At 51.9% G+C, this 13,073-nt stretch overlaps 1 protein-coding gene across 1 annotated transcript in view; it reads left to right on the top strand.

Moving 5' to 3' along the window:
* The window catches only part of VTCN1 (V-set domain containing T cell activation inhibitor 1), a 51,178-nt gene that overhangs the window by 18,028 nt on the left and 20,077 nt on the right, over nt 1-13,073 (top strand). Inside the window, exon 4 of the mRNA XM_083170051.1 lies at nt 5,578-5,636. Coding sequence (XP_083026177.1) covers nt 5,578-5,636 — 59 coding nt within the window. The remainder of the gene's footprint in view (nt 1-5,577; nt 5,637-13,073) is intronic.

Raw genomic sequence — 13,073 nt, 5'->3', positions numbered from 1 at the left:
TGCGGGCGGTGACATCATGCGGGCGGTGACATCATGCGGGCGGTGACATCATGCGGGTGGTGCCATCATGCGGGTGGTGACATCATGCAGGTGGTGACATCATACGGGTGGTGACATCATACGGGTGGTAACATCATGTGGGCGGGGACATCATGTGGGCGGTGACATCATGCTGGCGGTGACATCATGCGGGCGGTGACATCATACGGGTGGTGACATCATACGTGTGGTGACATCATGCAGGTGGTGACATCATACGGGTGGTGACAACATGCGGGTGGTGACATCATACGGGTGGTGACATCATATGGGTGGGGACATCATGCGGGTGGTGACATCATACGGGTGGTGACATTATGCGGGTGGTGACATCATATGGGTGGTGACATCATGCGGGTGGTGACATTATGCGGGTGGTGACATCATAGGGTGGTGACATCTTACGCAAGGTGACATCATACGGGTGGTGACATCATGTGAGTGGTGACATCATGTGGGTGGTGACATCATGCAGGTGGTGACATCATGAGGGTGGTGACCTCATACGGGTGGTGACCTCATACGGGTGGTGATATCATGCGGGTGGTGACATCATGCGGGTGGTGACATTATACGAGTGGTGACATTATACGAGTGGTGACATCATGCGGGTGGAGACCTCATATGGGTGCTGACATCATAGGGTGGTGACATCATGCGGGTGGTGACATCATGCGGGTGGTGACATCATGCGGTTGGTGACATTATGCGGGTGGTGACATCATACATGTGGTGACATCATGCGGGTGGTGACATCATACGGGTGGTGACATAATGCGGGTGGTGACATTATGCGGGTGGTTACATCATACGGGTGGTGACATCATGCGGGTGGTGACATCATACGGGTGGTGACATTATACGGGTGGTGACATCATACAGGTGGTGACATCAAACGGGTGGTGACATTATGTGGGTGGTGACATCATATGGGTTGTGACATCATGCGGGTGGTGACATTATACGAGTGGTGACATCATGCGGGTGGAGACCTCATATGGGTGCTGACATCATAGGGTGGTGACATCATGCGGGTGGTGACATCATGCGGGTGGTGACATCATGCGGTTGGTGACATTATGCGGGTGGTGACATCATACATGTGGTGACATCATGCGGGTGGTGACATCATGCGGGTGGTGACATCATGCGGTTGGTGACATTATGCGGGTGGTGACATCATACATGTGGTGACATCATGCGGGTGGTGACATAATGCGGGTGGTGACATTATGCGGGTGGTTACATCATACGGGTGGTGACATCATGCGGGTGGTGACATCATACGGGTGGTGACATTATACGGGTGGTGACATCATACAGGTGGTGACATCAAACGGGTGGTGACATGATGCGGGTGGTGACATCATGCGGGTGGTGACATTATACGAGTGGTGACATTATACGAGTGGTGACATCATGCGGGTGGAGACCTCATATGGGTGCTGACATCATAGGGTGGTGACATCATGCGGGTGGTGACATCATGCGGGTGGTGACATCATGCGGGTGGTGACATCATGCGGTTGGTGACATTATGCGGGTGGTGACATCATACATGTGGTGACATCATGCGGGTGGTGACATCATGCGGGTGGTGACATCATGCGGGTGGTGACATCATGCAGGTGGTGACATCATATGGGTGGTGATATCATACGGGTGGTGACATTATGCGGGTGGTGACATCATACGGGTGGTGACATCATGCGGGTGGTGACATCATACGGGTGGTGACATTATACGGGTGGTGACATCATACAGGTGGTGACATCAAACGGGTGGTGACATCATGTGGGTTGTGACATCATGCGGGTGGTGACATTATGCGGGTGGTGACATCATATGGGTGGTGACATCATATGGGTGGTGACATCATGCGGATGGTGACATCATATGGGTGGTGACATCAAGCGGGTGGTGACATCATATGGGTTGTGACATCATGCGGATGGTGACCTCATATGAATGGTGACATCATAGGGTGGTGACATCATGCGGGTGGTGACATCATATGGGTGGTGACATTATGCAGGTGGTGACGTCATACGGGTGGTGACATTATGCGGGTGGTGACATTATGCGGGTGGTGACATCATGCGGATGGTGACCTCATATGGGTGGTGACATCATAGGGTGGTGACATCATGCGGGTGGTGACATCATATGGGTGGTGACATTATGCAGGTGGTGACATCATACGGGTGGTGACATCATATGGGTGGTGACATCATGCGGGTGGTGACATTATGCGGATGGTGACCTCATATGGGTGGTGACATCATGCGGTTGGTGACATCATAGGGTGGTGACATCATACGGGTGGTGACATCATACGGGTGGTGACATCATACATGTTGTGACATCATGTGGGTGGTGACATCATGCGGGTGGAGACCTCATATGGGTGGTGACATCATACGGGTAGTGACATCATACGGGTAGTGACATCATACGGGTGGTGACATCATGTGGGTGGTGACATCATGCGGATTGTGACATCAAACGGGTGGTGACATTATATGAGTGGTGACATTATGTGGGTGGTGACATCATATGGATGGTTGACATCATGCGGGTGGTGACATCATATGAGTGGTGACATTATGCAGGTGGTGACATCATACGGGTGGTGACATTATGCGGGTGGTGACATCATGCGGATGGTGACCTCATATGGGTGGTGACATCATAGGGTGGTGACATCATGCGCGTGGTGACATCATATGGGTGGTGACATCATATGGGTGGTGACATTATGCAGGTGGTGACATCATACGGGTGGTGACATCATGCGGGTGGTGACATTATGCGGATGGTGACCTCATATGGGTGGTGACATCATGCGGTTGGTGACATCATAGGGTGGTGACATCATACGGGTGGTGACATCATATGGGTGGTGACATCATACATGTTGTGACATCATGTGGGTGGTGACATCATGCGGGTGGAGACCTCATATGGGTGGTGACATCATACGGGTAGTGACATCATACGGGTGGTGACAACATGTGGGTGGTGACATCATGTGGGTGGTGACATCATGTGGGTGGTGACATCAAACGGGTGGTGACATTATACGAGTGGTGACATTATGTGGGTGGTGACATCATATGGATGGTGACATCATGCGGGTGGTGACATCATAGGGTGGTGACATCATACGGGTGGTGACATCATGCGGGTGGTGACATTATGCGGGTGGTGACATCATACGGGTGGTGACATCATACAGGTGTGCTATATGTGGGATGTGCATTTGCACGTGTAGTGTGCTATAATGTGGATTGCGTAATGCTAGATTGATTTAATGAGTCTTATTTTCTGGCAGTCTCCATTTACCCCCGCCAGGAGACCAGTCCTGTCAGTCCACTGGCACACTCAGTGGGGGGGGGGGGGGGGTCGCTTCGTCCACTTTACTTGTGTAACCCTCTTAACAATTTAACACATAGAGGTCCAAGAGGAAAATATCAAAGTGTAAATATATAAGATGATCATTATACTGTATGTGTATAAATTGTGTAACTATATGTCCTGCTGCGGAATATGATCATCTATACATATTATACATAGTGTCCGTTTATGTGTCTCGGAAACACTGCCATCTGCTGGCACCGAGTGAAACTACATCTCTTTCTCTCTCACACAAACACAGAGGCAATCAGGTAGCAGACTAGCTTTCGAAGCATTAGCTTCGAGTGTGCTTACTAGTATGTTAATATATTGGTGGTGTCAGGAATCGCGGTGTGCGGTCACATCTGCAGCCGCGTCCCTTACCATTGCGCTGGTGCGTCCTGAGGCATAGGCCCACATAAGCGATCCATGGCGCGATGTCCCCTGTGTCCCTCTGGTACCCGTTCGGTGTCCCATGCCGATTCCACGCTGGCCCATCACTGTATGGGTGCTGCCATGACACCTGCGGTCACTTGACAGGCTCAACCAATCGCGCTGCTCGCTGACCTGAACTCTGACCTGTACACCTGATCTCTGGACCAAGGTGTACACAGGTACTTGCAGCCAATCACATCTGAGCAAGGGGCTATAAGCAAGGCTCCCAGCATAATCTCCCTCTTGCCCTCATTAGTCTAGCAATCTCCCTTATGTCACCTAGCCCACATTACACTGTTACACCATAGTCACCTCCTCTCCTGCATTCTACAGGAGACTCCCTGACATAGCAGCAATCTCCCCTCTCCCTCATTAGTCTAGCAATCTCCCTCATGTCACCTAGCCCACATTACACTGTTGTGGTACCCGCACGGGTGTAGTACTGTTGATCCAGGGGATTAGACAACAATAGTGAATACAGAATCGAGGGAGCAAATGCCATTAAATAGGTTACCTTTTATTACTCGCCACTCAGCACAGGCAAACATCATGTCTACCGCTTCCCCTAGGGCAGCTGTACAAATCACTGCAGTAAAAAGGTAAACAATGCGATCTTACAACAATAAATGTATCAATCCTGCATACATTGGATTGATCTAGCGAATAGCCTATACTGGGCTAATCAACATCATCATTTCTTTTAACGCACTAACGCGAACAATTTACTCCTTTTAAGAACTCCTATATTTCTACTTATTTTACTACTAAGGTGTACTATACCTAACCCTAAATGGACTAATGGTACCGGTACCCAACTAGCGTCCTGAACCCGTGTCTAGGGCTCGGCCTTCCTACGGATAAGTAGCCGGCACAATACTCCAGTCGGCCTTCCTACGGATAAGTAGCCGGCGCCATATGAGGAGGGGTTTAATCTGGCTTGAGCTTCCCCTTAAAGAGATTAGGGCGGTGCGTACTGGCCTGCCCCTGAACCAGTAGCGGCAGTACTAGAGGGGTAGGTGAGGTCTTGCACGGGGTTGCCTGCTCTGGCCCATGACCATATCTCGGGGTTGTCTCTTGGGATGTGACTGCTGTCCCTTTCTCCTGAGGCTAACCTTCCGGGACTTGGCTGCGCTGGTCCCTCTTACTGCACCTGACTCGGGTCCCTTCAACCCACAGGGATCAAAGGGGTACTGCACCATAGGGTGTGCTTCACCCCGCACTGTGGTCACTAGGACCAGACTCACTGTTTCTCCGGGTGGCCGCAGCACATGAGGAGGCTGCTCTCTGAAGGGCAGGCCGTCTGGGTCCTTCTGCTGTGCTGGTGCTCCGTCCCCTGCATACCTGGGTGGCAACTTCTGTGTCCCATCCTGCCTGACTTGCGAGTACAGACGCTCCGTCCCCCTGTCAATCACCGCCGGGGAGCTGGAGTCCCGCTGCGTGGCGTGAAGGTCAGCGGCTGCCTGTCCTCTGTCACCGGACAGAGCTGCGCTTGTGCCCAGTCCCGCTCTCTCTCTCCCCGCTCCCCGGGTGCTGGGGATTCCACACGGAGGCTGTTCCTCCGGGCATCAGCGCTCGGCTGCACGCTCTGGGGCTCTGGTGACGAATCTGCGCCTTTTAGAGCTGCGCGCACTGGGATACCCGCCGGCTGTTCCCCTGACGCCGGGCAGTACACTTCCCGCGCTCCTGACGACCCCTCTCTCTTGCCAGCTTCCGGCCTCACCGCCCTCCAATCCCCGCTGACCTCCTTCCGGCTCTGCATCGCCCGGGTGAGTCCCTCCTCCAGGTTCCGGGCGCCCATGGGGATTGGGAGGGAGATTAACCCCCTCTCAGCAGTGGGGTTAATCTCACACATCTGGCTGAGTGGGACCCGCTGTAGGGTGCCACACTGTTACATCATAGTTACCTCCCCTCCTGCATTCTGCAGGAGACTCCCTGACATAGCAGCAATCTCCCTCTCTCCCTCATTAGTCTAGCAATCTCCCCCATGTCACCTAGCCCATATTGCACTGTTACATCATAGTTACCTCCCCTCCTGCATTCTGCAGGAGACTCCCTGACATAGCAGCAATCTCCCTCTCTCCCTCATTAGTCTAGCCATCTCCCTCATGTCACCTAGCCCACATTACACTGTTACATAATAGTTGCCTCCCCTCCTGCATTCTGCAGGAGACTCCCTGACATAGCAGCAATCTCCCTCTCTCCCTCATTAGTCTAGCAATCCCCCTCATGTCACCTAGCCCACATTACACTGTTACATAATAGTTGCCTCCCCTCCTGCATTCTGCAGGAGACTCCCTGACATAGCAGCAATCTCCCTCTCTCCCTCATTAGTCTAGCAATCCCCCTCATGTCACCTAGCCCACATTACACTGTTACATCATAGTTACCTCCCCTCCTGCATTCTGCAGGAGACTCCCTGACATAGCAGCAATCTCCCTCTCTCCCTCATTAGTCTAGCAATCTCCCTCATGTCACCTAGCCCACATTACACTGTTATATCATAGTTACCTCCCCTCCTGCATTCTGCAGGAGACTCCCTGACATAGCAGCAATCTCCCTCTCTCCCTCATTAGTCTAGCAATCTCCCTCATGTCACCTAGCCCACATTACACTGTTACATCATAGTTACCTCCCCTCCTGCATTCTGCAGGAGACTCCCTGACATAGCAGCAATCTCCCTCTCTCCCTCATTAGTCTAGCAATCTCCCCCATGTCACCTAGCCCATATTGCACTGTTACATCATAGTTACCTCCCCTCCTGCATTCTGCAGGAGACTCCCTGACATAGCAGCAATCTCCCTCTCTCCCTCATTAGTCTAGCCATCTCCCTCATGTCACCTAGCCCACATTACACTGTTACATAATAGTTGCCTCCCCTCCTGCATTCTGCAGGAGACTCCCTGACATAGCAGCAATCTCCCTCTCTCCCTCATTAGTCTAGCAATCTCCCTCATGTCACCTAGCCCACATTACACTGTTACATCATAGTTACCTCCCCTCCTGCATTCTGCAGGAGACTCCCTGACATAGCAGCAATCTCCCTCTCTCCCTCATTAGTCTAGCAATCTCCCTCATGTCACCTAGCCCACATTACACTGTTATATCATAGTTACCTCCCCTCCTGCATTCTGCAGGAGACTCCCTGACATAGCAGCAATCTCCCTCTCTCCCTCATTAGTCTAGCAATCTCCCTCATGTCACCTAGCCCACATTACACTGTTACATCATAGTTACCTCCCCTCCTGCATTCTGCAGGAGACTCCCTGACATAGCAGCAATCTCCCTCTCTCCCTCATTAGTCTAGCCATCTCCCTCATGTCACCTAGCCCACATTACACTGTTACATAATAGTTGCCTCCCCTCCTGCATTCTGCAGGAGACTCCCTGACATAGCAGCAATCTCCCTCTCTCCCTCATTAGTCTAGCAATCACCCTCATGTCACCTAGCCCACATTACACTGTTACATCATAGTTACCTCCCCTCCTGCATTCTGCAGGAGACTCCCTGACATAGCAGCAATCTCCCTCTCTCCCTCATTAGTCTAGCAATCTCCCTCATGTCACCTAGCCCACATTACACTGTTATATCATAGTTACCTCCCCTCCTGCATTCTGCAGGAGACTCCCTGACATAGCAGCAATCTCCCTCTCTCCCTCATTAGTCTAGCAATCTCCCTCATGTCACCTAGCCCACATTACACTGTTACATCATAGTTACCTCCCCTCCTGCATTCTGCAAGAGACTCCCTGAAATAGCAGCAACCTCCCTCTCTCCCTCATTAGCCTAGCAATCTCCCCCATGTCACCTAGCCCACATTACACTGTTACATCATAGTTACCTCCCCTCCTGCATTCTGCAGGAGATTCCCTGATATAGCAGCAATCTCCCTCTCTCCCTCATTAGTCTAGCAATCTCCCTCATGTCACCTAGTCCACATTACACTGTTATATCATAGTTACCTCCCCTCCTGCATTCTGCAGGAGACTTCCTGACATAGCAGCAATCTCCCTCTCTCCCTCATTAGTCTAGCAATCTCCCTCATGTCACCTAGCCCACATTACACTGTTACACCATAGTCACCTCCTCTCCTGCATTCTACAGGAGACTCCCTGACATAGCAGCAATCTCCCCTCTCCCTCATTAGTCTAGCCATCTCCCTCATGTCACCTAGCCCACATTACACTGTTACACCATAGTCACCTCCTCTCCTGCATTCTACAGGAGACTCCCTGACATAGCAGCAATCTCCCCTCTCCCTCATTAGTCTAGCCATCTCCCTCATGTCACCTAGCCCACAATACACTGTTACATCATAGTTACCTCCCCTCCTGCATTCTACAGCAGACTCCCCCTCCTGCATTCTACAGCAGACTCCCTGACATAGCAGCAATCTCCCTCTCTCCCTCATTAGTCTAGCAATCTCCCTCATATCACCTAGCCCACATTAAACTGATACATTTTTTGGGAAAAAAGGAATGAGAGACAGATACAGTACCATTTCCCAGCACTTTACCGCTGCTTTGGGGCTCATCTATATTTGGATATCAGTCATTTTACAAGATCCCTCTCAGATGTAGCAGTGCACACCCACGTTTCTAGGTGCCACGTTCATAATCTCTTTTCACAATCTCTCTATGGGCAGGATGTACTAAGGGGAAAATGCTGTAAAACCCCCATTTTACTGCATTTTCCTATGTATGAAAACGCTGCCGGCACGATCCCGTATTGTAGGGTATCGCCATCTTTGGGTGGCGATACCCTATAGAAAGCCTATGGGCTTCTTTTCGTCGCCCGACGCCTCCACCTCAAACCCGCCGCCTCGCCGACCTCCACTCTCCCCCTCCCTTGGGCTTACCTTCTTGCAGGTCCTCCTGGACCCCGAAAGGTAAGCCCTTCCTCCCCCTAGCAACGCACGTCCGGCTGAACTCAGAGAACTTTCTGCTAAATGGGGGCGGACATTTTGTGGTGGTCCTCATAGCAGAAGAAGGGAGCCGGGACCAGCGCATACTGAAGACAGGTAAAGACTGCGGGGGATGGCGGCAGGGCGGCAGGGTGTAACTATAGCACTGCAGCCCCCGGCGCTATAGTTACGCCTCTGCTCTCACCGACTCTCAGGCCAGCTACCTCTCACCGACTCCCAGGCCAGCTACCTCTCACCGACTCCCAGGCCAGCTGCATCTCACCGGCTCCCAGGCCAGCTGCCTCTCATCGGCTCCCAGGCCAGCTACCTCTCACCGGCTCCCAGGCCAGCTACCTCTCACCGACTCCTAGGCCAGCTGCCTCTCATCGGCTCCCAGGCCAGCTACCTCTCACCGACTCCCAGGCCAGCTACCTCTCACCGACTCCTAGGCCAGCTGCCTCTCACCGGCTCCCAGGCCAGCTACCTCTCACCGGCTCCCAGGCCAGCTACCTCTCAGTGGCTCCCAGGCCAGCTACATCTCACTGACTCCCAGGCCAGCTGCCTCTCACCGACTCCCAGGCCAGCTACCTCTTACCGACTCCCAGGCCAGCTGCCTCTCACCGGCTCCCAGGCCAGCTACCTCTCACCGGCTCCCAGGCCAGCTGCCTCTCACCGGCTACCAGGCCAGCTACCTCTCACCGACTCCTAGGCCAGCTGCCTCTCATCGGCTCCCAGGCCAGCTACCTCTCACCGACTCCCAGGCCAGCTGCATCTCACCGACTCCCAGGCCAGCTACCTCTCATCGGCTCCCAGGCCAGCTACCTCTCACCGGCTCCCAGGCCAGCTACCTCTCACCGACTCCTAGGCCAGCTGCCTCTCATCGGCTCCCAGGCCAGCTACCTCTCACCGACTCCCAGGCCAGCTGCCTCTCACCGGCTCCCAGGCCAGCTACCTCTCACCGGCTCCCAGGCCAGCTACCTCTCAGTGGCTCCCAGGCCAGCTACATCTCACTGACTCCCAGGCCAGCTGCCTCTCACCGACTCCCAGGCCAGCTGCCTCTCAGTGGCTCCCAGGCCAGCTGCCTCTCACCGGCTCCCAGGCCAGCTACATCTCACTGACTCCCAGGCCAGCTGCCTCTCACCGGCTACCAGGCCAGCTACCTCTTACATGTTATATAGCTGCATTCCATACACGTATACCGTGAGAGGCGGAGGTGTTATATAGCTGCATCCCATACACGTATACCATGAGAGGCGGAGGTGTTATATAGCTGCATCTCATACACGTATACCGTGAGAGGCGGATGTGTTATATAGCTGCGTTCCCATACACCTATACTGTGAGAGGCGGAGGTGTTATATAGCTGCGTTCCCATACACGTATGCTGTGAGAGGCGGAGGTGTTATATAGCTGCATCCTATACACGTATACTGTGAGAGGCGGAGGTGTTATATAGCTGCATCTCATACATGTATACTGTGAGAGGCGGAGGTGTTATATAGCTGCGTTCCCATACACGTATGGCGTGAGAGGCGGAGGTGTTATATAGCTGCATCCCATACACGTATACTGTGAGAGGCGGAGGTGTTATATAGCTGCATCCCATACACGTATACTGTGAGAGGCGGAGGTGTTATATAGCTGCGTTCCAATACACGTATGCTGTGAGAGGCGGAGGTGTTATATACAGTAGCTGCATCCCATACACGTATGCCGTGAGAGGTGGATGTGTTATATAGCTGCATCCCATACACATATGCCGTGAGAGGCGGAGGTGTTATATAGCTGCATCCCATACACGTATGCTGTGAGAGGCGGAGGAGTTGTATAGTTGCATTCCCATACACATATGCTGTGAGAGGCGGAGGTGTTATATAGCTGCATCCCATACACGTATACTGTGAGAGGCGGAGGTGTTATATAGCTGCGTTCCCATACATGTATACTGTGAGAGGCGGAGGTGTTATATAGCTGCGTTCCCATACACGTATACTGTGAGAGGCGGAGGTGTTATATAGCTGCGTTCCCATACACGTATGGCGTGAGAGGCGGAGGTGTTATATAGCTGCATCCCATACACGTATACTGTGAGAGGCGGAGGTGTTATATAGCTTCATCCCATACACGTATACTGTGAGAGGCGGAGGTGTTATATAGCTGCGTTCCCATACACGTATGCCGTGAGAGGTGGATGTGTTATATAGCTGCATCCCATACACGTATGCTGTGAGAGGCGGAGGAGTTGTATAGTTGCATTCCCATACACATATGCTGTGAGAGGCGGAGGTGTTATATAGCTGCATCCCATACATGTATACCATGAGAGACGGATGTGTTATATAGCTGCGTTCCCATACACGTATGCTGTGAGAGGCGGAGGTGTTATATAGCTGCGTTCCCATACACGTATACCGCGAGAGGCAGAGGTGTTATATAGCTGCGTTCCCATAGACGTATACTGTGAGAGGCAGAGGTGTTATATAGCTGCATCCCATACACGTATGCTGTGATAGGCGGAGGTGTTATATAGCTGCATCCCATACACGTATGCCGTGAGAGATGGAGGTGTTATATAGCTGGGCTTTCATACACGTATGCTGTGAGAGGCGGAGGTGTTATATAGCTGCATCCCATACACGTATGCCGTGAGAGATGGAGGTGTTATATAGCTGGGCTTTCATACACGTATGCCGTGAGAGGCGGAGGTGTTATATAGCTGCATTCCCATACACGTATGCCGTGAGAGGCAGAGGTGTTATATAGCTGCATCCCATACACGTATGCCGTGAGAGGCGGATGTGTTATATAGCTGCATCCCATACACGTATGCCATGAGAGATGGAGGTGTTATATAGCTGCATCCCATACACGTATACCGCGAGAGGCAGAGGTGTTATATAACTGCGTTCCCAAACACGTATACCGTGAGAGGCGGAGGTGTTATATAGCTGCATCCCATACACGTATGCTGTGAGAGGCGGAGGTGTTATATAGCTGCGTTCCCATACACGTATGCTGTGAGAGGCGGAGTTGTTATATAGCTGCATCCCATACACGTATGCCGTGAGAGGTGGAGGTGTTATATAGCTGCATCCCATACATGTATGCCGTGAGAGGTGGAGGTGTTATATAGCTGGGCTTTCATACACGTATGCCGTGAGAGATGGAGGTGTTATATAGCTGCATCCCATACACGTATGCCGTGAGAGGTGGAGGTGTTATATAGCTGCGTTCCCATACACGTATACCATGAGAGGCGGAGGTGTTATATAGCTGCGTTCCCATACACGTATGCCGTGAGAGGCGGAGGTGTTATATAGCTGCATCCCATACACGTATACCATGAGAGGCAGAGGTGTTATATAGCTGCATCCCATACACGTATGCCGTGAGAGATGGAGGTGTTATATAGCTGCGCTCCCATATACGTATGCCGTGAGAGGAGGAGGTGTTATATAGCTGCGTTCCCATACACGTAGGCCGTGAGATGCGGAGGTGTTATATAGCTGTATTTTCATACACGTATGCCGTGAGAGGCAGAGGTGTTATATAGCTGTATATTCATACACGTATACTGTGAGAGGTGGAGGTGTTATATAGCTGTATTCCCATACATGTATGCCATGAGAGGTGGAGGTGTTATATAGCTGCGTTCCCATACACGTATATCATGAGAGGCGGAGGTGTTATATAGCTGCGTTCCCATACACGTATGCCGTGAGAGGCGGAGGTGTTATATAGCTGCATCCCATACACGTATACCATGAGAGGCAGAGGTGTTATATAGCTGCATCCCATACACGTATGCCGTGAGAGATGGAGGTGTTATATAGCTGCGCTCCCATATACGTATGCCGTGAGAGGAGGAGGTGTTATATAGCTGCGTTCCCATACACGTAGGCTGTGAGATGCGGAGGTGTTATATAGCTGTATTTTCATACACGTATGCCGTGAGAGGCAGAGGTGTTATATAGCTGTATATTCATACACGTATACTGTGAGAGGTGGAGGTGTTATATAGCTGTATTCCCATACATGTATGCCATGAGAGGAGGAGGTGTTATATAGCTGCGTTCCCATACACGTAGGCCGTGAGATGCAGAGGTGTTATATAGCTGTATTCCCATACATGTATGCCATGAGAGATGGAGGTGTTATATAGCTGCATCCCATACACGTATACCGTGAGAGGCAGAGGTGTTATATAGCTGCGTTCCCATACACGTATACCGTGAGAGGCGGAAGTGTTATATAGCTGCGTTCCCATACACGTATACCGTGAGAGGCGGAAGTGTTATATAG

Source organism: Crinia signifera, chromosome 2 (assembly GCF_055691185.1).
Source record: "Crinia signifera chromosome 2, ASM5569118v1, whole genome shotgun sequence".
NCBI classification, from domain to species: Eukaryota; Metazoa; Chordata; class Amphibia; order Anura; family Myobatrachidae; genus Crinia; species Crinia signifera.
Note: the sequence above shows the minus strand (reverse complement) of the source record. Positions and strands in the feature narration are given on the sequence as shown.